This window comes from Pseudopodoces humilis, chromosome 4 (assembly GCF_049639895.1).
Source record: "Pseudopodoces humilis isolate 2021_Gansu_Grassland_sample_001 chromosome 4, ASM4963989v1, whole genome shotgun sequence".
NCBI classification, from domain to species: Eukaryota; Metazoa; Chordata; class Aves; order Passeriformes; family Paridae; genus Pseudopodoces; species Pseudopodoces humilis.
The window spans coordinates 63,072,676-63,098,798 of NC_142203.1; the positions used below are offsets into that span (position 1 = coordinate 63,072,676).

Sequence of the window (26,123 nt, forward strand, 5' to 3'; positions counted from 1 at the left end):
AACCTTTCTGTTTTTGAGCATTGGACTTAAAATGTTTTTGAGCAAACAATGGTGAAATAGCTGAGAATAGTGACAACCTGGTCACTTATGCATTTGTCTGACATGTCCAGTTGAAAGGGAATTTGAGGAGGAAAGGTAAATCTGGCATAAATTTATCACCCTTTGGAAATCCACCATCTTCTTGACTGCATGCATCTTGTCTTTCTTTAGGAATGTGGCCACACTTCTCCCTTTTATGTACCCCATTAGCACAAGAATTGTTGCTTTTGACATCAGAGATCGATATTTAAAGTTGTCAGATCATTTAGAAGGGATTTTTGAGGTCAGTGGACACTGGATCTTAGCTGATATTTTAGCACTGGCACTGGAAGCTTTGAGATATGTAAGGCAAGATGCTATATCCCTTTGCCACACAACTCTTCCATTTTGATACCAGAGAACTGAAAAGGTGGTTTGCCAATAAGAATCAGCTCTGTCCTGTTAAAGGTTTTATAGAGCATTTGCTGCTGGTCAACTATGTAAGCGAAACATATGAGACCTGGAAATCAAAAATCAACACAAATAGTTTCAAATTGTGTTATTCTATTATTATAACAAAGAAAATATTTGAAATACAGTTTTTACCCTTATACAAAAATTTCTTCCATCTTTCCCTCCAGATTTTTATCTTCTGCTCTCTCTGAAGGTTTTTGTGTTTTCATAGGCAGCTCAGAATGTAACTGGTGGAACTGAGTGAGGTCAGGCAGTTCAATTGCTCTGTATTTGCATGGAAGTGAATTATGATTGAGCAGATGCATGACAATAGACTCAGCAGTGTTGTAACTGTTGTTTATTGTGTTAGTTTAAAACCAGCAAGGAGGTCCCAAAGCATGGTCTTGGCAAAAACTTTTTAAAACAGCAAAATATGTAAAGTAAATAAATAGACTGAGAGATTAAAGGAAGCCACTGTGATCCTTAGTCATATGTTTCAACTTACTCTTTTTCTATCAAGTTATTTTGTTAGTGTCTACAAGGAAAGGGGAGGAGATTACAGTATGGGCTTGAGGATAAAAAGAAGCACTGTAAAGTAAAGAAATGAAAGTAAAGAACTTTACTGAGAGTAAAGAATAGAAAAAAAAATTAATAGAGATTGGCAGAAAAACATGGCCATTAAGAATCAAGTATTCATACATGGTATCTTCATGCTTTGCCATGTGGATACTTGCTGTCTGTGAGCCTGATTTGGGAAAGGAGACCCACAACTTAGTAATTCTTGTAGGAACTTCAGTTGGGAGTCCAGTTTTCATGTACTAAATCACATGTTCTGTAGGATTTACCAGTATTCAAACATATTTTTTATTTTGTTTTTAAAAGCCCCTTCACATCTAAGGACTAATATGGTTGTCAGTTATTACTTATTTACAGAAATTAATGCCTCATATATAAATAGCACTAACTGCAGCATTTGAGTGGTTTCTAATAAAACAAAAAGGAAATATGGTTAATGTTGCATTTGATCAGATCACAAGCATAAAATAAGCAAATGAAGAACATGGGGTTCTTCATTTATGAGGGACATAAATCTCACAATTTAGAGGCAAGTATCTAAAGTATATGTAAACGATAAAGACAAGGCAATGCAAAACATTTACAGTCTTGAATTTTTTGTGAGCATAATGTAAATGATCACACTCCTGCTGTTGCCTGGGAATACCACATATCTGAACCATCTTCTGCTGCTGCCTGGGCCTTTTAATGTTTCTTTACACTTCTGGGATTCCAGTGCATTAATCAGAAAGATCATACAGTAGTTTTGACTGATTCCTTTGTAGTCAAAAATCAGCAGTACACCATGCAAATACTGTAAAAAATACTGCTCTATAGTGTAGTAAGTCAAATACATTCAGAAATAATTGATTGACTTCCTGTGTGTGAAAACACAGTTTTATGGGCTTGGAAGCATTCTCAAGAGATCATGTGGTACATCCCCTTGTCCCACAATGTATCTATCATCAACTCATCTGGACACTTTTATCACCTGCTCTTAAAGTCTGCACACTCTCCAAAGCATCTTTAATGAATAAAGTGAGTTTTTATCACCCTTATTAAAATCTTATTATTCTTAACATCCTCTCTTACTCTTCTGCGTAGTTGAGCCCATTATTTCTGTTGTCTCTTGCATGGAATATTCCTTTTTCTTCCAAGAAATTTTAAAGTATTTGAAAGTTACTGTTACTCTTTTTCCTCCCAATTCTCCTCTTCCTAAGATAAACAGGATAACTTTATTTAACTTTCAATTACAAATCTGTTTTTCTATGCCTATCACTATGCTGGTTGCCCTCCTTAGGCATGCCCTGAAATGAGCATGAAATCAGATGAATCCTTCTAAATGCTGCATTATATGGAAAGAATTTCTTTTGCATTTCTATCATCTTTAGATATGCTACAAAGCTATTTGTTTTCAGTGTTACTCCATCAAGGCCACATGGTACATCAGCAGCCACTCAGAAACTTTTCTGCAAAATAGTTATCTTGTTATTCTTCATCCTGTATTTGTGTTTCCTCAACAGTTCATTCCATTTTTGCAGTGAATAATTGACAACGATTGTCTAAATACAGTTTTCTAGCCTGTTTTTCATCTTGCTTAAAATAAATTTCTATTGAACTAGGGTATTTATGATAATGTAATCTGGTTTTGTCAAAAGCCTAACTTCATAGCCCTTTTCATGACGTGACCTGTTACGCTGTTGTAAAATCAAATTAGATTTAATGGAATTTGCTCTTGACAGGTCTTTGCTGGCTGCTTCTCTGCTTTTTTTCATATCTCTGTATAGGGGGATGTATATGTAAGAATTAAAGGGTGACTCCACTGCTTCAGGCTAAAGGTCACTCTGGTTTCCTGTCTCTGACAGTAGCAGCAGAAGAAGCCCCAAGAGGCGAAGAACAAGCATACAGTGCTAACTGTCTGCTATACTTCCCTAGTGTGCATCAGAATGCAACTCAGAGACTAATGATGGTATTGATTTACTTGTCTTAGGAACATATTTTCAGAATTAATTACTCTGACTGCTTCTTCAGCTTAGGTTAACTGACATCCTAACAATGACTGCTGTAACCTAACAAGTGTGGAAAAATAATTTGTTTTGTTTTAAACATTAAATTGTGGACAGTAATTTTATTTAAGATTCAGTGCACAGTAGCTCCTTTTTCATTTTCTCAAAGTTACCTGCATTTTTACAGATTTTCACTACTGAAGTAATTTCTGTTGCACCCTGTAAAGCCCAGTGGTTTAGTTATTTCTCAAGTATTAGTTAATCCTTACTTTGGATCATGTATGTTGCTCTTTCCTGTAGCTTTTCCAGTTCTGTTCTATCTTTTAGGAGACAAGAGACAAGGGTAGCATTTGCATTCAAACTGCAAACACGATTGGATTTAAACTTTGTGGCTGTATTTTTCATTTCCTAAAAATTCCCTACTCTTTCCAGTAAATTCCTAATTTTTTTAGTATTTATTATAGACCAAGAAATAGCAACTGGACCATAAGCCATTCTGTAACACATTCTATATTTACAAACCTAACATTATTTTTTTTGTGTCCATCTCTTTTTACAACATTCACCTACACTGAATTTTTTTTTTCATATTTTATTGCCTTATCATCTTGGGTTCTGAGAGTCTTTTGCAATTATTTCCAATTCCTTCAGATTTAGTACCTTGAATAATTTAGTATAATCAGCAGGGTTTTTTGTGTCATTGCTGTAAATCATTAATGAATACACTGTGTGCAGAAAATACTAGTACTTTGTTAATAACTTTCCTGAGAAAAATTACTACTTTTTTCCTCTATTTTCAACTCAAAACTTGTTTATTTATTGTCTTCTATGCATCAGCTATACAATGTGTAGAAAAGTAGAAAAATTGGTGGAACCTGGAATAAAATTACTGAGCTGGTCAGGCACAAGCAATTGTAGATAGTTTTCCATTTAATGTCTGTGCAGTCTGTACAAGGAGCATGCTCACCACTGATCTGATATTCTCAGGTGTTTCTGCATTCATATGCAAAATCCCATCATATGGCAGCTCTGTTCTTCAGCTTCTCATCTCCAAAGCTGTCTGCAGGTCTACACTCTCAAGAACATATTTCCCAAGATGACTGCTGGATCTAGCACTCCTCTTTTACACTGCACGTGTTAGTTCACACTTAGCTTTATTTGCCATGAACTATTCTCTATTGGGATCAACTTCCACAAAAATTTCGATATAATTCACTGCAGGGACCATATAAGCGAGACCAAGCCAGTCTTAGTTCCTTTGGTTTTTATCAGTTTGATGCCAGCAGCAGCAAAGCAGTGCCTACATGGCCTTGCCATCAGATTACACAAGGAGCAAACTGGTGGGCTGCCACGCAGTCTTCACAATATGTCAGACACTCAGAACAGAAAATCCACAGGTGTGTCTGACATACAGGTAAAGTCTCTAGAGGTAATATTCTGAGCCCTCTCAGGGACACACCAGACCCACCCTAGAAGGTGTGAATTTGATTGTCAGACAGTTTTCATCAAATGGCCTAGGGATAGGTCCTCTCTGCAGCGTTAGAGAGTGGTGTAAGCAATGGTATCTCTGAACCTGACACAGAAATATGTAGAAAAGATGGGACATTTTTTGCCTGCCCTCCACACATTTCCTGACACAGATTCTGCTGGTCTGACAGCACAAATCACACTTACTGTCAGGTGAGTGGTTGATTTGGGTTGGTTGGCTGAGCATGATTTGTGCTGTTAAATTACAGAATGTTGAACAGAAAAACTGGATATAATGCATGTGTAAAACTATGTGGGCTGTCTTTAAGTGTCCTAAGCATAGTTTTGTGAGCATTTGTGCTCACACTTACACAGTTCAAGGAAAAGGAACCCCCAAAAATTTCAGCAATCCAGGCTAGGGAACAGTAGTTTTTACAAAAGGTAAAGACATGAGTAGCAAGTACGTGCAATTAGGTCACATAATCCTGTGTGCAAAACATGCATGTTAACTGCTATCTGAGGATGTCAGCAGGGAAGATTGAAACAATATAGAAGGAGACTTGAAGATAATGAAAGCAGAAGGGTGTGAAGTGATTGTGCTCTTCAGATCAGCCTTTTAAGTTTCTGTGCAAGATTGACGATTTTGTAATCCTGCTTTTTTATGAGGTGTTGAATGAATGCCTAAGAAGACAGCACTTATCAGTGCTCATCAAAGTTTAAAAAGAACTGTTTGTACTAGCAGTCTGAAGATACCAGGTCTAACCAGGTTAGAGACAGTCAAGTATTAAAGATGAAAACACTGTGAAAGACATATATCAGGTGCTTGCACTGTAGCAGACCATAGTTTACATATATGTGCTAGAGTACAGACCTTGTTACATGCTTTTACTGCATACCTTTGATGAAGAAGGAAATGCACAGTATAGGTAAGACAAAGTATAAATCCAGCATTAAATGTTGAGAAGTGGGTTACATAGCATTGTAGCAAGAATAATACAGTTATTCAATGTTGTCTTTTTAACTGTTTGTCATTTAAGCTGAATTAAGTATACAAAATTTTTTATGTCAGAGAAAGCAAAGCAATTAATGGATTAAACCATTAAACCATTAAATTGGTGATCAGAGGTCGTCAAGTTCTTTTCAGCTGCTAAATTTTGGCCTTAATATCTTCTCATATAACAACAATATGCAATTAATTTCTGTTTCTTTACTCCAAGACTGTTGAACAACAATTTTTATAACAATTGCATCTTTCAATAAATATTTTGTTTAAAAAAGTTTAGACAGTAGTTTGTTTGCATAGTATCAACCAGGTTATGAGCTACTCAAAATCACCCATCAAATCATATACAGCATTGTCCCAAATGATATAAATATCAGTATTAAGGTCAGAAGCCTGCCTTTCATTTGATCATATCCAGGCTGGCTAAGAAAAAAAGTTCTGGAGAAAAAAAGCTAGAAGGGACAAGAAACAGATGTGAATTTTAAGGAATTTTTAGATACACTGAAATACTGTTTGCATTGATTTTCTTTATACTGATTACCCATACCATACAGTTACCATAATCTACACTTCTCAGATGTTCATTCTGCTCCCTGAGCTCTTATAAAGCTTTCTTGCAAAAGTGATTGTTATGATCATGTAACATTAGGAATATTTGTGGCATTACAGAAGAAAACTGCAGAAAGTGTTGATGAGTAACTACCACCAAATATAATTATGTGAAAAAGAATGATCATTATAGCTGTCCAGGGGTAATCTTTCACTATAAACATGTGGATCCCATATTTTAAAATACCATGGATTCCTTCTTCCTGTGTGAGGCAAAGACAGACATAAACCATTAGAACCAACAACTAATTGATGTTGTGGATTAGTGTGTTTGGCAACTTTCTGATTTCAGGGAATACACTAAAACATCCTTTTTTTCACAGAGAAACATAGCAGTAGTAGAATACTGCTAGAAACTGTTTTCAGTTCTGGTATTTTAAAGAGGAGCCTGCTGTAGTTTGTGATTATTTTTTTTTTTCTGTTTTACCTCATTACAAAGTCATTATGCTCATAGGGGTTCAGGAGAAGATCCTACCTGCCACAGGCAGTGCAATGCGCACTGCCAAGCTTTGTGACAGATATGCAGTTAGTTATGCTTCTGTCTCCTACCTTCCACAATAAGATAAGTTTTTGAGACAAAATAATAGACAATATTTTTTCAGTCCTGTTTTCTTGCACAAAGAGGAGTCAAGTTCCATCATAAGAGCAAATGAGGTCCGAAATGAAACAAAACCGATGAAAGAGAACTGTTGTCTCACTTAGCTGTTGTCCTAGCAGCCTTAGCTAGAATAACAGCCACAGTATGTGTCAGACAGTCTCAGCAGCAGACAACAAACTTGTGATTTGGATAAAGATTGTTGGTAGACAAATTGCAGCACACTGGGTTTCCTGTCCCAAGACATCTCTACAATGTCTCATAAGGGTTTTTTTCATCTATTTGTACATACTCTGACTGCTTTAGCACCCTGGCTCACTTCCATCTGCTCATACTTGTCTGTGTCTAAATACTGCTTGGCTCCGTTAAATGATTGTTTGCACCCCATTTGCAAATATAGGTATGGTATCTGCTGGCTAATTTCTACCCATTAGTTCTTTTTGTATACATTCCATGCAGCTAGAAGCTCCTCCATTCCCCAGGAGGGAAAGGACAGATTACAGGTGATGTACAGACACTTCTGTCACTCACCATGCATTTGGACTGTTTCTTCTGCAGTGCAACTGTCTGTTATCCCTGCCTAGTCTGTTAGGATGGACATTAAATGGAATAGCCTTACCTCTATCCAGTTTCTTCCAGTTAAAGTTACTCACTTTGAATCTTACACAAGTGGTAAAAAGCAGGAGGTGAATACAGTAATCATGAATTTGAAAGATAACTTGGGATTTCTCTCAGGTTGAAATAGGCAGATCCACACAGCTCTCAGAAAATGTACTGAGCTGTACTACTCACTTTTAAGCTTTCCATTCTCCTGCATGTTTCTGTGGAGACATGGAAATTTAAGATTTGGCAGAAATCCTGAGTGCCTGGTCCTGTCTACAAAATGGAAACATACACAGACTGCCAAGTTTCGATTAGGATTTGGATTAGGATCCAAGTTTCCTTATAAACACATGAAGTAGTCATTCTGCTCAAGTCAGTACCCATCAGGCCTTAGTTAGAACATTGGTCCAGTCTTGGGCACCTCGGTTCAAAAAAATTAGCCAACTGGAAAGAGACCAAAAAGAGAGCACTGGAAGGTCTAGAAAATATATATGACTAAAAGTGACTGCAAAAACTTGGATTGTTTAGTCCTTAGGGTTTTAGGTTGATTTGTTTTCTATTGAGAGTTTTTTCCAAGCCAGATCATTCCAATGATTTTGTTTATAGTGCTGCTCCACAAACAGTTACATTTGAAGGGTTGGTGAACTTCAGCACAGAGGCAGGAAAAAGAAGCTGGAGGAAGGGAGGGCTGAAACTCCTCAAGCCATCTTTGTCAAGAGATCTAATCAGATAACTACAACCCTGCATCTAATCATATGTACTATACTGTGGTGGTGGTGGTGTTTTGTTTTCCATTTTTACTCTTGGCATATGAATCAATACTCTTCTTTGGTTAGCATGAGTCGTCACTTACAGCTTCTCTGTCCCAAAACCAGATCTGATAATGTATTCTTACACTGTCTGTGTCTAATCTAAAAGTTACAAAATCTTGCAGTGGTGGGGTCAAGTAGGCTGAGATGCTCAGACATCAAAATTTTCCATCAATAGTCATGCAGCTGTTTATATATCTTCCCATCTTGGCTCAAAACATAGAGCTCAAGAAATCTGAGTTCTGATTAACAGAACCAGGTACAACTGGCTCTATGTGTAGCTACCCCACCTCAATAGCATTAATTAAATCCACCTGAGGGAAGAAAATATGTTTATATTCCCTAGCACTTTGGCTAAATCTGATTACATGCATGTGTGTTAGTGATGAAAGTGACAGAGATGGTGTCCTTCAGAGGACATCTGAACTCATCATTACTGACAGAATAGATGTGTCCTCAGAGTCACTTCCAGCATTTCTTTTGCTTTAGTTTAACCCATCTAGCTTTGGAAACTTAGTAGGGGGAGTAGTGGTATTTAGAACAGTCCTTTGAAGTTGCCTGTCTTCACTGACCAGAGGGAAAATGTAGGCTAACTATGATCCTGAATTAATTGTTTCTGTTACATGTCAGGAGGTATACTAGCTAAATTGATTCCTGCCAATTTTGTAGCTAAACCTAAACTCCTCCTTTGCTAATCAACAGCTCTCACTATTGATCACTAGGAGGTTCTCTCATCCCAGGTGCCACCCTTCAATTTGTTTGGTCTACAGAGAACAATCAATGGAGACATCTGTGCTCTGCTCCAAAATTAAAGCCATAAAAGCAGTAGAAGAGGAAAAGGAAGTTGGAGCAGACTGTGTGGATCTGAGAATAGGCTTTAATAATTAGTCTTTTATCTGATTTTTATGCACTGAGGAGATGTCACTTCTTATACTGGTACTATGCTGATATAGGAAGGTAGAGGTTTTTTTACAATAACTTTCCAGAAGTTTGGATACATATCTCAGGCTTGTCCAAATGTATTAGGTATGGGCACTGGACAGAAAAGTTAATGGGGCAATAATATTTTGGCTATAGTTGATCTAAATATGACACATTAGCAGATTGTTTTGTGATCTTTCAGTCTATTAACTTCTGATTTAGAGTAGGGACAATGGCAGTCTCAAAAATATCAAGTGTTAATATAAAACAAAGAACTGGTTTAACTATAAATAAACTTATTTTTAAGTCAAAGCTTACGTTATGGTTCAGGCTGGTTATTATTTGAGATTTCTGCCCATAGCAGCAGCACTGTGGGTTGTGTGATTTGTATCTTAAGCTCTCTTTCAAAGTCAAGCACAAAGTCTGTAAGATTGCCTTTCAGTGGAACTACTTTGGTTAATTGAAAAAGTTTTCAAAGGCAAGACTTGGTTCCCATCTTCAGTTCCCTATGTTTTCTTTTATCTATTAATCCATCATCTTCCTTTTTTGTTATCGCTAAATACAGGTAAATATAGAAATACCAGTATAACTTGTCATTTGGGGATATTTTCAGCTGGCTTTGTACAGGTGTAATTGATGAAACAGAGTGGAAACAGAGGCAGTGGCCTCATATACCTTTGCACTTCACTATTCCACAACTACATCCAACAAATCTATTTGCTGCAAACCACATTTTTTCAAGACAGCTACTAAGAACAGCTTTTTTAAATACCATGTCTTCAACATTACACCTGAACACCAGCTTGTTTTGGCTCAAGCCAGCTTCACAGAAATTCCCTGTAGGGCACTAAAGCTGTGAAAAGTCAGTTTAGTCTCAGCTGCAGTAGCACAAAGCCCCGTCTTCTCCAGTTAGCAACCAAGAGCTGCAGCTTCCTTCATGGGCCCTTCTTGTCACCATTTGGGAAACCAAAAGATTTCACAAGCTCTCAGTCACCATCACATTCTCTCCAGCTGAACTCACTCTTCATCTACAATATTTTTGAAAACGGAAGAAAACTCAGAGGGCAGGATTGTTTGTAGATTGCTACATATTCGAGACGATCTCTGAAAGGTGTAGGAAGATGCATGGTGGTTCTGTTCTCCTGCATGTAGAGGACTGCTACTAGTATTGGAGATGTTTTAAATGTATTTGTAAGAACTCCTTGCACAAATGACGCAAATACAGAAAAATGACCACTGACTCACACTGCAAAGAAACTGAACTTGGTCCCAGAATCAAGGGTTTCTTGTTGCAGACTGTCTGCATCCACTATGCTTCTGCCTTGACAATAGATCTGATATTCTGTCAAATTTTCTTTCCTGAGAATTGCTTGACATAATTTCATCCAGTTTCTAGGATATTTTGTAATTTTTTTGCTTCATATAATTAGCATTTTTATAGAACATAGGACATTTTTAATTAACATAGCTAACCAAGGAAGCCCAATTTTCACTTGTAGTTTTTAGAGACCCTCTGTGTAAAGTGTAAGAAGACAAACAGGTTTCTGTTGCAATACATATAATGATCACTTTTATAAACTATAAAAATACAGTTTATTTAAGGTAAATACATTTGTGTTCTATTGGGAATATAGTTAAAGCCTTTGGGACCTGTAAAGAGAGCACATGCATAGCTACAGGGCACATCTCAAGTTGATATTTGAAATCTTTCTAATTATAATGAATTGGAAATGGTTTGGGTATTGAAAGCTATGCTTTTTCAGTGGATGTGGTTAATGGGGATTAGTTGTAATTGTTGGGTTTTACAGAGCTATAACTGTAAAATAATAGTGTGCTATCTAGTTTAAAACCATAATAGAGGCCAGAGCATTTTGATTTTTTTTTAATTAATTTATTTTCATTTCCAGGTTCCTAAGTAGCATGAAACCAGAATAAATAGCTCCTAAGACTTTTACCCCAATAAAATTAATCTTTGCACTGCTTATAATCAAGAATAATTACAAATCCATGGAAATTATTTACCTTACACATCTTCTTGGAGCTATGCCTTAAGGCATCAAAATACATAAGCCCAAGCAATGGCATAAAATCAGATACAAGAAGCATGCAAGGAAGTATGTTGAAATGCCTTTTTTGTTTCAGTCATAAAGAAAAGAAAAAAGAGCTTCAACAAAAAGTTAACATTCTTGGGAATAGACTAAGAAGCTGAAAAAAAATGAAAACACTGTAGTTTTAAGCTTCATACTGTATGTCTCAATTTCCTTTTTCAATATATTCCTGCTGAATTTAATAATTCTTCAAGAATAATCAAATGCATATTTTCACCCTTACATCAAATGCATTTTACTTATTTTTATTCAAATTAATTATTTCAAAGTTCTAGAAAGTTCTTAGGCTTTCTTGCAGATTCATGTCAGATGAGTAGATGCTGTCCTGCTGATCTTTGAACTTTGTCTACATCACTTAAAACAATGAAAGATTCCTCTTACCTTCAAATTATTTCCATCAAATTTGGGATTCTTCTTCTGGGAAAATATGTAAATAGCAGCAAATAATTTGCAATCTAGACAAAATCTAGATTGTAACTGTGCTTGCAATTAGCAGATAGCTCTTGGGGGACTACAAAGAGTAGCAAAGTATCAAATTAGGTCCCTATTACCAAGACTTAACAGATAAAGATTAAATTCATTTGAAAGAAAATCATCCATTAAAATTTCCATTTTTCCCAAAAGAAATTCTGTAGAGGATAGAATATGCAAAATTGTCAACAAAAATTACATATTTTTCAATTTTCAAGTACACAGAATGTACACAGTGAGAACATATCCAGGATCATTAGTGATCATATTGTCAACCTAGTAATAATTTGGAACAATTCTGCTATATTTAGCTAAAACCAAATAGCTTCATCAGCTATAATCAATCTAGTTGTTGTGGGTATAATGTAAATGTAGTAACATTTCTCTTTATTGACCTCCATACAGCTGCTCCACTAGAAATATAATAGAGTGTGAAATTGCAAACAAACTTTACCAGAAAAACCAGACTATATTTTCATTAATTATAGGAATACGTGTATTGCTTTTATTTAAGTATTTTACTGAAAAGCAGGGATGTCCATCATTCTAGTGCAAGACACTTAAAATGGGTCAATTCTGTACAAGTTTCTTATTTAGGCACTGTTGTCTTTCAGCTCTTAGTGAAACAGTTAATTGAAATAGCCTAATATGATGTTATTGTTACAATTGTTTATGGCTAAATCTAAATCCGTTTAATCCCTTTCAACATATAAATTTATAATGTCACATGTTATGCCAGTATTTCTCTTGCTTATTTGTTTGTGTTTTGGTTTGTTTTTTTGTCTTGTTACTGGTGTATGAAATGGATCCAGACACAGTTCAGAATACAATTCTGTAGAAAGAATTAGCTAAATTCTTCTCATCACTTTTTGGCATAGAAAATACAAAAAAAAAAGTGTCATTCATGGTGTAGTAGCAGTGGTTGCATCACATTCTTGCCCTCTAATAGTTTGCCATCCACAAGTTAGTTCACTTTACTCTGATTTTGAGCACAATTACTTTAGCACATGTCCCACGGGAGAGCTGCTCAGTCCTCTGTAACAATGCTTTCTCAGAAGATCAAGAAATCAACTTTGGCTTTTCTTTGGTGTGAAAATGAGCAACATTTTAAGAATAATACAGATTAGAGCCCTGCAAATATGGACTCCCTGATCTGCCTCTATCAATGGCGTGGCCCTGTTTTATGTAAACTACCACAACCTAATCAAGGAGGACAGTTTTGCCCCTCCTGTAATTTCTCTGTTGGTGCACCCTTAGTGAACCACATTTAGTCAGGCTATTGATCCACCTATTGCTACATAAATGTCAGGAAGAGAAATGTTGGAGCCAGCCATGCAATCTCCTACTCCCATATCAGTATGCTTCTGGGCAGAAAACAGGGATGAAAAGGTGTTATCTCCCATTACAGGTCCCTTGAGCCATCCAGTGTCCCAGAAAGAGTCTGTAAGGGAGGGTCAGAAATCGTATTTATCACAAACAGAGCAAAATGTTTCTGATATCTGGAAGACAAAGATAGTGTGGCCATTAGTGTTGGTCTTTCCCACATTGTCAACACACTTGCCAAGAGTGAATTTATCAGCTCAGTGCAACCAAGAGATTTAGTTTATCTAAATGTTCTACAAGGAATAAATTATTTACCAAGGATTTTAAAGATTGGGGAAAATCCAATATTCTATTGACATATGCTATATATTTAATTTGATGCTGTGGTTTCAATGTCTTTTCCGATAAATATTCGTAAAATCTATGCTAAGAAGAATGGTGTTGTTTCAGTATCTATGGGGTTTAAAATGCAGGGTTAGGATATATGTTAATTGACAAAACGTTTGTTTAGATTCTTGCAGTGGTTTAAAGAATACTTCTGTTAAATTTTTTTTGTCAGTTGGTCATAAATATTACAAGTTTAGTATTTTTCAGGTTTATTGTCTTTTCTACAGTGATAAAATCCTGTAAAAGTGTTTAAACAGCTCAATTTTTATTTTTTAGGCATATTGGAGATAACATCTGTAGAAATTGGAGTTGTGGCGGTTAAGTCTATTAAGAGCAACTACTATTTAGCCATGAACAAAAAAGGAAAAGTCTACGGCTCTGTAAGTACCTTTTTTACATTCCAAATGGATTTCAGGAGTCAGCACAGTTCCCTGTCTCGCCTATTGAAAACACTGCTTGTCTCTGTATTGCTACTAATTAGAACTGAAATGAGCTATTCATCAGAATTTCATCCTCTGATAAACCAGGATCACCCCTCTCCAGAAGCTTCTTGTTGTTTCCTAAGCTCATGTCATACCAACATAGCTGCTGGGATTTATCATGCTTACTGCCTCAGTCTCACTGCTTACTAAGGAGTGCTCAGTAGATCGGGTCTCACAAAATGTAGTCTTTAAGGCTTGCTTTCCCTAGTTTTTCAACAGTGCAATCACACTTAGCAGCAATTTGAGGCTGGGGGAGAGAGGGATAAAGTGTGCCTGAAATCATGGAAACTTGAGCTGATGGAGTAAACACACCAAATCATTAAATTAAAACTTTGAAGAAGATTCCTATGGTAGCAGACTTTAAATTGACTACATTTATTAATGAAAAAGATTATGGACACTACAGAGAGACATGAACTTAAATATCAGCAGATAAGATTTGTCTGAGCAGAATTCAGGTAACACTTGAAAGTTGTCCACATATACTTAATTTGTATTAATTTATTTGTGTAAATTTGGGGGTACTGAGACTTTCAGGGGAAAAAAAATCCAAACAAGAAAATAATGAACCAAACAAAAACAGACCAACCCAAGAAAACTCAGACACTATCCAAACATTTTTAATAGAAGGCAATATGATTTGTAAATCTAACTAAACTCAAATATACCATAACATCCATGTATAACCATACATCCCCATGATGACACAAGCACCAGATTGTTCTGGTATTGCATCTGGTTTGGTTTGCAGTTTTGCAATGTTGTTCCAGTTCCTGGAAAGGTTATGAGCAAAATTGCAGGTTGCTTAATGTTCAGATCATCCATATGGTTTATAAAAATGGGGTCACATATAGGGACTGAGTTTATCATTGAGCAATGCAGCTAAGCCTCCTATTTCTGCTGAGAACAGTGAAGTAATGACAATCTCAAGTGAGACTCAAAGGGCCTCTAGTCATTTGTCCCTCTGTTTTAAGGAAACAGAGTGTATTTTGTTCATACAAGCTATATAATCTGTCCTCCCTCACCTCCACTGTGGTTAGTCACTTATGGTTCAACAACAGACTTCTGACTTTCTAAATGCTGTGAGAGTGTCAAAGAATCACATTAAGGAAAGTCCAGAACAAATAAATTTTTCTTGTATTCCTGTAAATGTAGATTTAATTTTTAGATTTATACTGGTCAGAAATACAGGATGATCAGTGCTTATTGAGACAGAAAACTGTGTACTGAGTTATTCAGTACAGTCATTGATCATGGGTTTGCTTCAGTGAAGCATAGGTGAAGGTTTTAGCATCAGTCATCACCTTCAATTCAGACTTCAAGTTGCACGCTTCAGTAATATGTGATGGCCCATCCCAAAGCCCAAGACAGGCTTTCTTACCACAGTTGTTAGCCTTCCCTGATGTGGTGAGAGTCTATTTAGAGTCTATTCCAACACTATATATGTACAAAAGACATTGAGACAGCTTTCATGTACCATAGATGGAAATTGCTGCCATAAGATTCAGTAATTCATAGTGTATTAGAAATAGCGTTGACAGGAAGATACGAATGTGGGAAGCCTTTTTTTTAAATTCCAGCTGAGATAATTTTTCAATATTCACATCATAAAATCACAGTATAATGATTTATCAAAACCTATTCCATAATACTTTAGCGATTTCAAGAATGCTTCTGTCATTATTTTTGCCATAATCCCAGGATTTGCAGTTAGCTTCATATTACTACAGCGTGGCAGCTTGCAGATGGATATGAATACCAGAACCAATAAAAATTGTAAAAACACCCTTGAGCACATGCACAATAGACATTGGTGCAGGCTTATGCTGAAATTTATTTGAAATGAGCAAAGCAGTCTTGTGTAGCATTCAGACCCCTGCCAGTAAGACTTTTTAAGCACATCACAACATCATCTTTTCTCTGTTATCTACAAATAGAAGTAAAAGTTGGATTTCAGTACAATTCTGCATCTAGGAAAACAAGCAAAGCTCCTTCTGTGTTAATCAAATAGTTTTCCATTTGACTGATTTCGGTAAAATGAGGGGGAAAGAAGACTCACTATTAGGTTTCTTTAACAAAATGAGCTTCTTTAAGCTTTTTTGACAAATTGGCAGATAGAAGTTACTGTGGTTTAGAACTGTGATTGATGAGCATCTGCCTTTTTAATACCTTGACACCAGAGGTGACATATTATACAAAATAACTGCTAAATTATCTATGTGGTATCTTTGTGAGTGTAGGCAATGTCTATAGTGGTCTTGTAAAGTCTTGTCTTGATAGTGTCTTCCCCACTGATCATTGTTCAAATAACTACCAGTCCTAGAGTTAAAGAGTACTTTGGGAGCCAAATAGAATTTGAATGTATGCAATTCCATCAAGCAGGTCTTCCATGGTCATAGAAGCCACTAAGGGATACATGAACTGTACATACAGAATTCTCACTGTATCAAAGTGCTTAACATTAACTAGTTTAGAAATTCTAATTTAAATTAATAGGTATGTAAAATATATTTTAACTTGATTTTATTAACATGAACCTTGATTTACTATTCAGACTTATTTCTTGTCCTGGTCATGATCCTATTGAAAATAGTGCGTGCAGTTATTATATGAAACTCTGATATTCTGACCTGTTTCTCCCTGAGCTGTGAAATTACATCTTATTTTCTGAAATGCAAAAAAAACAAAATCATGATTTTTCATTTTAAATTAATTATATTTCCAACACCCTGCTTTTAAAAGTCTTCCAAATATAATATAAGTAGTTTGTTCAAATTGCATGGGGTTATATGTAGGAATTACTTGTTTATGAAAAGATTTATTCTTGGCTTCAGTACAGAAAAGTGTATCAATGTAAAATTATATTTAACAGCATAAGAAAAAAGTAGTGTCCCCTTATATGCTTACACAGGCTTGTATTTTTGATTCCTTCTAACAGCCAGATGACTTGTTCTCCTTTAAAAACAGAAAACCTTAATCCCTGGTCCCATACATAAAATTACTTCCAGCTTTGTTTAGTCAATAAGGTATGGGATCATACATGATTCTTTTTTAGGCTAAGCCTCTTTCCAGGTCATCCAAGTGAATAGGTATCATATCAATTGTGATAGTAGCATAACAGTGATTTGCACCTATCCCAAAAAAGCCCTTTTTCATTGCCAGTGTGGTCTAAAGATTCTTACTTTAAGTAAGAAACAGACCTATAAGAAATAGTATTTGTTTAATGTATGGTATCAATAATCTCATTCAAGATATTTAAGAGTTATATTTGTTAGAACTTAAATGTAATTAATGATTCCATTAATGCTTCCTCATACTTTTGAGTTTATGACTGAGAATTTGATTTAATATTCTTGCCATATTTCAACACAGGGAAGTTTAATTTCAATTCTGAATGAATTATATCATTCAACTGCTATATCTATGTATTGGATAATTATATCTTTTGTTAATTTCACTTTTTGTAGTCTAACTGATGCTGCTTTATATGCTGTGGACACAGTGATACTTTTGTGTAAATACAGTGCAGAATCCTAAAAGAGTCTCACATACAAAAGACTACAGTCTTTGAAAATATTTTTTTAAAGCATTTTCCTTCAGTATGCTGAAATATTATGTTTGTTCTGAATTTGTGGGTTTTTTCTTCTTTTAACAGAAGGAGTTTAATAGCGATTGCAAATTGAAGGAAAGAATAGAAGAAAATGGATATAACACATACGCGTCCTTAAATTGGAAGCACAATGGAAGGCAAATGTTTGTGGCCCTGAATGGGAGGGGAACCACAAAGAGAGGACAGAAAACAAGAAGGAAAAACACTTCAGCTCACTTTCTTCCTATGGTAGTCATGTCATAGATGAACAAACTAATTTTTTGATGTGGTTGAACCAAAGGCTGTTATGTCAAGAATATTTGGTAATTCTCTTAAAAGGTAGATGTGGAGAAGTAGCACAGGCATCTGCATGTTTGAAATGAGAGCAGGGGAAGCCTTTGAAGGTTTTGTACTTATTGCTGGCACATGAAATACCTTTATTTAGTTCGTTGTCATATCTTATAATCGAAATGAAGCTGGATCAAAGGGGATGGAATTTATTGCCAGTGTGAACTTTTTTTTTTTTTTTTTTTTAATCATTGCAACAGACCTTGATGGACATAAGACAATCTGTTGCGTGATCTTCATGGGGAATGCTATTTATGGAATACTAACTCATATCAAAGTCCTTAATTGCTCATTCAAGCCTAATGATTCAATGAACAGTTAGACACACAAGCATTTACTGGAAGCACTTGGGTCATATGCACAAATAATGACATTTCTGGAGAAGCCTTGTGGACGAATGGATAGGATAAGCAAAGTAGTGTATAACTGTTCTAACAAAATGAATAGTATGGTTTGCTTGTATGTCCTAAATTCATTTCTTTTTATTTCTCTCTAAGTTATTTATTTAATAGGATGTTAAATATCTTTTTTATTTGAAATGTTTCTTCATTTGCTACTTTCTTATTTTCCCTTTTTCTTAGTACTTCACAGAGAGTTTGATAGAGTAAAATGTCAGAACCTCAAAAGTACTCAGAGAATAGGTATTAGACAAGGCTTTAAAGGCAGAATTTAGAGTGTATACTCCATTTTTTTCCTAAACTGTCTTGCACTTAAGCATAAGGCCAAACAAGCAGTGCTTGGATTTATGGTATTGGGTGTCTTTATATTGGAGAATTTTTTGTACTTATCAGCACTCAAGAAAAACCTTCAAGAAATACTTTTTTCAAAGGGTCTTTCTGCTATTTTGAAATTGAGAGAAGGGGCCACATCTGTACTTGGGTGTCAATGCATCTGTGTTTATATTCATCTGACTTTGATTTCAGTTTGGAGCTGGGATCTAACACACTGCTATCAGTGTGATATTCTGCAGCACAAACTGGGCTGGCTCCTGATGTGGTCAGCCCTGTTAAAATCACTGACACTGCAAGTGTAAAAATAAAACAGTAGTGTGTAATTCCTAAGTGTAACGTTTGGCCACTGAAAGAAAAGCAAGGAGGATATACACTCCTGCACACCTTATTCAATTGATACTCTCATTCAACTCATTTGCCTTTGGTATCAACTTGAAGAATCACAGGCATATAGTGGGAGTGATATCTAACTAAGGGCTGCAAGACAGGAGGTCCAAAATCATGCTCATGTGTTTTTCAGAGATTATTACTCACGTGTATATTATATATGAGAGCCAACCAAAAAGCTGTGCTGGTTTCCAGCTTTAGCATGCCTTTCATAACCATCACAGTAACTGAAGGCTCAAAATACATAATATCCAGCACATTTTTATGAAGTGTTATTCATCCCGTGGCTTAACTTGAGCAACTGCAGTATAATAAAGTTGAGCATAATATGAAGTCTGTTCAATTAAAGGTACATAAGGTTTGTTTTATATTTTGCTTTACTCAGTAATTTTAGAGAGCTCTGGATAGCTCACCAGTGTAACCATATTGACATTCATTTTGTTAGAGCAGGTAAATAGAAAACAGTACATCAAACAATTTGTACCACTGTCTTCACATTGTATTCCACTAAATAAATAAATAAGCCTTTGCAGTGTCTTTAGTAAGAAACAAAAGTAGTATAATATTATTTTGTTTTAAATACTTTAACTGATAACTATAAGATTATATTGATGCTGCAGTTTATCTTCAATATTTCTCGTTGTGAAAAAGTTGGTTTTATTTTTATTGTTTGGAGACTGTATTTTGGTACAAAGGAGAGCCTTGCTTAATGTGTCTTTTTGAGAATGTTTGACCTCTATAAAGGCTGGTGTTGTTGGAATCTTCTATAACTTATTTAAGTCAATGTTTAACCAGCACTTCAATCTTACTCTGTTATTTAAATACTAGCTGTTTTAAAAAAAAAAAAAAGCAAAAAAAAAAAAGCTTTCCCATAAAATACAAAATGGTCAGATTATATTTCCTGTCCTTAAATAATGTCAGCTGTTTTAAAACTAGGAATTCATTGAAAGACAATATATTTTTAGTTGATAGCTGATGTTGTATTTCATGGTACTTTATCTCCAGTTTTTCTTCTTCACAAATGACATTTTTCTAGAAAGAGAAATAAGAATTTCAGATTTTAAATGTAATTGCAGCTCACAGCGAAACTTAACTACCACGATAAAAGCGAGTTTCTGTTGTTCAAATTTGTAATCAGTAATTAAAACTGACAAGACATAATGGACCACCCGTACTGAACCTTCAGTATGAGTTTGGATGAATGCAGTATTGAATGACGACTTAAAGAACATTTAGGGTACAAATGAAATTCTCTTCTTACAGAATTACCTAGATGACTTGGTCAGGGGAGGATTATGCATAAATATTATCATAGTACTCAAAACACCATGCTGCTCAAACGACAAGATCAGGAAATATCACTTTCCCAAAGTGAGCCAGGAGCCATTTGTGACATGAAGAGTGGTTTCTGAAAATTAACCAAAATAAAAAACCCTTGAAGGAATCAATGATTCCTGTGTGTTTGGTATACTGTAACACCCACTATAGTGGGAGCAAACTGCAGATATTAGAGTATCCCAGATCCTCAACCATAAGCTCTGTTTTCTGTCACCCTGAGCATAACAGTCTCCTGAGTAAAAGGAAAACAGGGGGAGGGGTTTAGAAAACAAAAGGGATACCAAAATCACTGAGCAACAATGTATAGTATGTTATATTTAAATAAAAATAATAAAATGTGGGGATTAGAGAATAAAAGTATTGTCTTTGTTTGTTTTATTAACCTGAAATTGTACTGCACAATAAAAATAAAAGAGAAAAAGATCTGTTGTATTACCGGCTGTGATTTCGTGTATATCCCCCAAACAAAAATCACTTGAACATTTCTAAGTATTTTTAATATTTTGTATGTGTGAGGCCACTATCTCCACACTAATAACAACCAAATGCTTCAGATTCTTCGTGTATTTGTATTCACCTAGTTTTATACAGTTGAATAAAGCAATGAATTTAGAGGAAGCATATTTGATGAAAAATTGAAGGGGTTTAGGAAGAAGAGAATGTACTAATATTTTTTAAGTAAACTTTAGATATGGAAAAATAGTTACCTTTTGTATAAGACTTTATTCAAGAAATTTCAAGTTACGAAGTTCACCAAAGGCTGGCAAGCTTTAGAAGTAGGAGCTGATGCCTGTCCTGAAACTGGTTGTCTCTATTCAAACAAACAGTAACTGCTTCAAGGAGTGATCTTGAAACTAATGCATGAAAACAACCCCTCTTTTAAAGCATCAAGTGTCATTACTTACTCCCTTAAGGTAGATAGTGGGACCAAATTAATCTTCCTAATTTCCTATTAAATGGGAGAAAGAAAAGTGTAACATGTAACAAACACTTTATGCTCCAGCTAGTCAATGTGTCAATACTGATGATATTTTTCAGAAAAAGATCCTTGCGTGAAACAATTTCAGTACAACTTCAAGTAATAGAAGCAAAGTTGTTTGCCATGGCACTGTTAGCAAAAAAATAGAATATGAAAAATTAATTTGCTTTCAATCTATAAATTATGGTTCATAGTTACCCTTACCTCCCAAACTTTTTGAATCTCATACTTAACTATATGGAAGTTTCTTGGAATAAGCTTAGAATTTTCTACCGAAGCATCTCTAACAGTGCAGAACAGTTTCTAACATTGAGTCTCATACTTGATTTACATATTTTCTCTTGTTAATCCCAGAAAAAAAAAAGTTATATGTCCTTTGTCTACTGCAAGATTTTATAAAAATATGCTCCTATGAAAGGCAAAATAAATAAACCATGACTAAACCTCAAACAACTGATGAGGGAGAACTGATTTCTGAGTTACTACAGTACAAATGAAAAGAGTTTCCACCAAATGAAAAGAAATTCATTTTCCAAATGAAAAGAAATTCCTCACCAGGACCTTTAGTGATGTCACTGTATGCTATATTTTTTAATGCAGAATAGGATCATAGAATGTTAAGGGTTGGATTAGACTGTAAATATCGTCTAACCCCAACCACCCCTGCCATGGGCAGGGACACTCCCACTAGACCAGGCTACTCAAGGCTTTACCCAGTCTGGCATTGAATTCTTCCACTGTTGGGGCAAAACACAACCTCCCTGGGCAATTTGTTCCACCACACTCATAGTAAAGAATTTCTTCCATACATCTAACCAAATTGTACTGTCTTTCAGTTTGTACCCAATGTTCCTTGCCCTATCACTGTAGTTCATGTCAAAGAGTTCCTCTCCAGCTTCCCTGTAGTTCCCCTTCAGATACTGGCAGGTTGCCATGAGGTCTCCACTCAACCCTCTCTTCTCCAGGCTGAACAGACCCAACTTTCTCAGCCTGTCTCTGTAGGGGAGGAGCTGCTCTTACCAGCTTTGTGGCTTCCTCTGGACTGGCTCCATCAATTCCATGTCCTTTTGATGTTGCAAACCCTATTGCTGGACATAGTGCTCCAGGTGAGGTTTCAACAGAGCAGAGCAAAGGAGCAGAATCCACTCTCTCAACCTGCTGGCCACACTGCCCTAGATGCAGCCCAGGATCCCATTGGCTTTGTGGGCTGTGAGTGCACATTTCTGGGTGATTCAGTGAGTGGAATGGAAAACTGATACTTTTTCTCCACTGTTTACATGATGCCCAGATAAGTTTTATACTTTCCTGCATTAGAAATACTCTAAGCTTCACTTGCACATGTTTTCAAAAATGTGCATCACTCTTGTACTGCCCTGTGCAGTGTATTTCTTGTCCAGTTATGGTCATTTCCTATGTTTTCTTCCTTTATTACATGTAACAAGAAGATACATAAATAGGACACTGAGGGAAATTATAGTACTGACATCTGCAATACATGGTCAACAAAATCACAAACTGAACACTCATTTCTGGTTCCATGTAGAACATTGCACAGAGAGCCTGTGATTTCTTACGCTTGTCTCCCCTGAAACTGCACTAGTAAATGTACTAATTAGGCTCAAAAGTATGCATTGAGGATAACTTGATAACTTTAACAACTATGTCCAAGATATGTTGCAAATGAACATATATGCCACCTTCCTTTCTTTTCCATGGTTCATTTGAGGAAAAGATATCATGTCATTAGTATTATTATTGTTGTTGCTATTGTTCTTATTACTATGACTACTACTACTACTACTACTACTACTACTACTACTGCTATCTTCATTGCTATTATTAATTGGTAGCCAATACATGACCTACACTGGTCTGTGACTGAATCTTGCTTCAGTGATGAAATAGGACAGAGATATCAGCAATCTTGTCAAAAAAAGATCAGTCTCTTCCTTATGGTCAGCCAATTCAACTTACTGAGTGCTACTGATTTAGCACACAGTTTGTGCTCACTTAAATATAACTTAAGCTATAAAATTCCAGCTTTGGAAGAAGAGATATGGCTCTGTTTATCATGTTAAATGAGTACTGTATCCTTTGCCTGACAGAGACAGATAAGATTTAATCCATTTATTTATTTAACTGATAGCTTCTTAAATGTTATTAAGTGAACTATATACTATGAGAGAAAAGTCTTGCTGATAGCCATAATTGTTACATTTCTATGGTAATTGTGAGATGCAGTGGGAAGGTACAGTGTCAGAATAGTTAAAGTGCTTTAACACAAAATCCTGCAGCAAGGTTCAGCCTGTGTTCACACTGAAAGTCACCATCAAGTTGCAGATAAATGCCTGGGCCTCAAGACTGAGGGAATCATTTATACAGAAGCTCTGGTTGGCCCTTTGCTCCCCTGAATGGTCTAGCTTCTTAACCATTCTCCACATCAAAGTCATAACAAACTTAAACCTGCTTACATGCACAGATGTAGAATGTGAAGCCAATTCTATCAACAGTCAGAAAGTGAGAGCGACAGAGTTTAAGTCACCTGCAGAAATCTTTTGTTTATTCCCCTCTGTTTTTCCCCTAACATTTTCCTTGGAATTTTGTCAGAGGCCTGACACAGTTTTTCCTCATTGCAGATGAAGTGCAGTACAGCATGTGGTTTCTAACAACATGTCCTATGTATGCCAACTAAGGAGGAAAATTCATTTGTGAAGAAAATCAAATGAAAACCCTTAGGTAGAACCTTGAAAACACAGCCATTACTGAAAACTGTCTGTGACACACAGGACCGGACATAAGAGCAGACTAGTCCTCAGCACCCATGTGATGGGCATTAGGCTTGGTTTTAAGATTTACTTGTATTAGATTTTCCTCAAACTTGTCATCTATTTTTGTTATAAAGCATGTCAATAAGATTCATACAGTCATATGAGCTTGTCCACTGAGCATGCTTAATACTGGACACACGGTTTTGGCCCAAGAAGTACTTGAGTTTCTTAGTGCTGGACTGTGGAAGTGCACTTTTAAAGAAACATTATAAAATTTCTCCATTCTTCTGCTAATCCCTCTGGCTACAATTCTGTGCTCACTGTTGGAGACAAAACATTTCAGAAGAAAATTTTTTTGTCTGTGAACTGATGAGACATGGATTTGAGAGATGGTCTGCTCAGAAGAAAAAGAAATTGTGGAAGGGTTGCATCTAATAGTGTGGAGAGAAGGACTGTTGTCATTTGTCAGTGATGTGGACAGTGGGATCAAGGGCACCCTCAGCAAGTTTGCTGATGACACTGAGCTGGGTGGGGCAGTTGACACAGGAGGGAAGGGATGGCATCCCCAGGGACCTGGACTGGCTTGAGAGGTGGGACCATGCAAAACTCAGGGAGTTCAGCAAGGCGGAAGAGACAACGTCCTACACCTGGGTCAGGGCAATTCCCAGCACAAGCACAGACAGGGCAGAGTAGGTATCTAGCCCAGGAGAAAAATACTTGGGCATGTTTGTGGTCAAAAAGCTTAACATGACAGAACACCTGCCAGCAAAACAGAGTGCCAGCCACATCCTGGGCTTCATCAAGAAGCCTAACCAACAGATCAAGGGATGTGATTCTCCCCATTTACTGCTCTCATGAGACCCCATCTGGAGTACTTTGTCCAGATCTGGAGTCTACAATACAAGAAATATGTGGTCATGTTGGAGCAAATTCAGAGAATGGCCACTAAACTGATCACAAAGATTAAACACCTCTTCTGTGATGACGGGATGAGAGAGCTGAGGTTGTTCAACCTAGAGAAGAGGAGGCTCCAGTGAGACCTCATTGCTGTTATCCAGTACCTGAAGGGGGCTTGCAAGAAAGCTGGAGAGAAACTTTTTACAAGGGGGAATTGTGAAAAGTTGAATTAAGTTGAAGGTGGATGGGTTTAGATAAGATATTAGAAAGAAATGCATAGTCATAAAGAATGAGATCTTCTTAAAAACCACAATGCTTATGATCATCATATAAGAGCATTTCCATATCACCACACACATATAGCATCATCTGATTTTGAGGTAGAACCTTAAAACTACTGAGGAAAATGGCAGTTTTGGTGGGTTGATAAGTAAAATGTCCCTATTTTAACCACAGGTGATTTAAGAATAAAATTATCCAACTGAATTAAGGAAAATTCAAGATAAATTATTTGGAAGACCCTTATTAACACTAAGAGCTCTGAAGCAAACTTATTTGGATAAATGTACAACTTACTGAGTTTTAGGCATGTAAGAGCTATCAGGAATGGTTTAAATTGCTGATTCTGCCACAAAGACTAACATGGAGCAGATCTCCTCCAAAGTTCCTTACAGCAATATTTTGTATAGTCCAACTGACCATCTACTGCATCTATATAACACAAGACAAATAGCTGCAGGCATAACTTTCAGTTACTACCAACAAGTTCAAACTCAAGCCAGTAATACATAGAGATCCTCTTAAAATTATCCAGAGCCATACAGTTGCCCAATTACTTCACACAAGTGTGTTGCAACAGGAAAGAAACATTAGTATTTAAAATCTTTCTAAGTAAAAGAAATCAGAGTGACTAAAAGCAGCCAAAGAACAAGTTTTCTTGACAGAGCCTGCACTTCTGGGAAATGTCGGCAAGCTTTTTGGTCCCATCTTACTAACCTTTGTAAAGAGATGCAATCTGGGTCTGACTCAAGCTTCCACTGCACACTGATTGCAGGAGGCAATACTGACACGAGCAGTTACAACATGAAAAGGTCAGTACCCACCTCCTTTCAGCATTCAATAACTTGTATGAAAAACAAAAGATGATTTCCATAGATAATAACTATATTTCACAGTGGGTCTTGCAAGAATAATGCCACAAAGAATAAAATCCTTCATTAACCCACTCCTCAAAATGCATGTCCTCCTAGTATGAGTTGACTTATGGATATTGTTC

General features: G+C 36.2%; 1 protein-coding gene across 2 annotated transcripts in view; it reads left to right on the plus strand.

Annotated features, from left to right (window-relative positions):
* FGF10 (fibroblast growth factor 10) overlaps positions 1 to 20,572 on the plus strand; it is a 60,315-nt gene extending 39,743 nt beyond the window's left edge. For both annotated transcript variants that reach the window (XM_088054592.1, XM_088054591.1), the window contains exons 4-5: positions 13,605 to 13,708; positions 17,466 to 20,572. In XM_088054592.1, the coding sequence (XP_087910718.1) occupies positions 13,605 to 13,708; positions 17,466 to 17,663 (302 nt within the window). In that variant the 3' untranslated portion in view covers positions 17,664 to 20,572. The remainder of the gene's footprint in view (positions 1 to 13,604; positions 13,709 to 17,465) is intronic.
* The last annotated feature ends 5,551 nt before the right edge of the window (positions 20,573 to 26,123 follow it).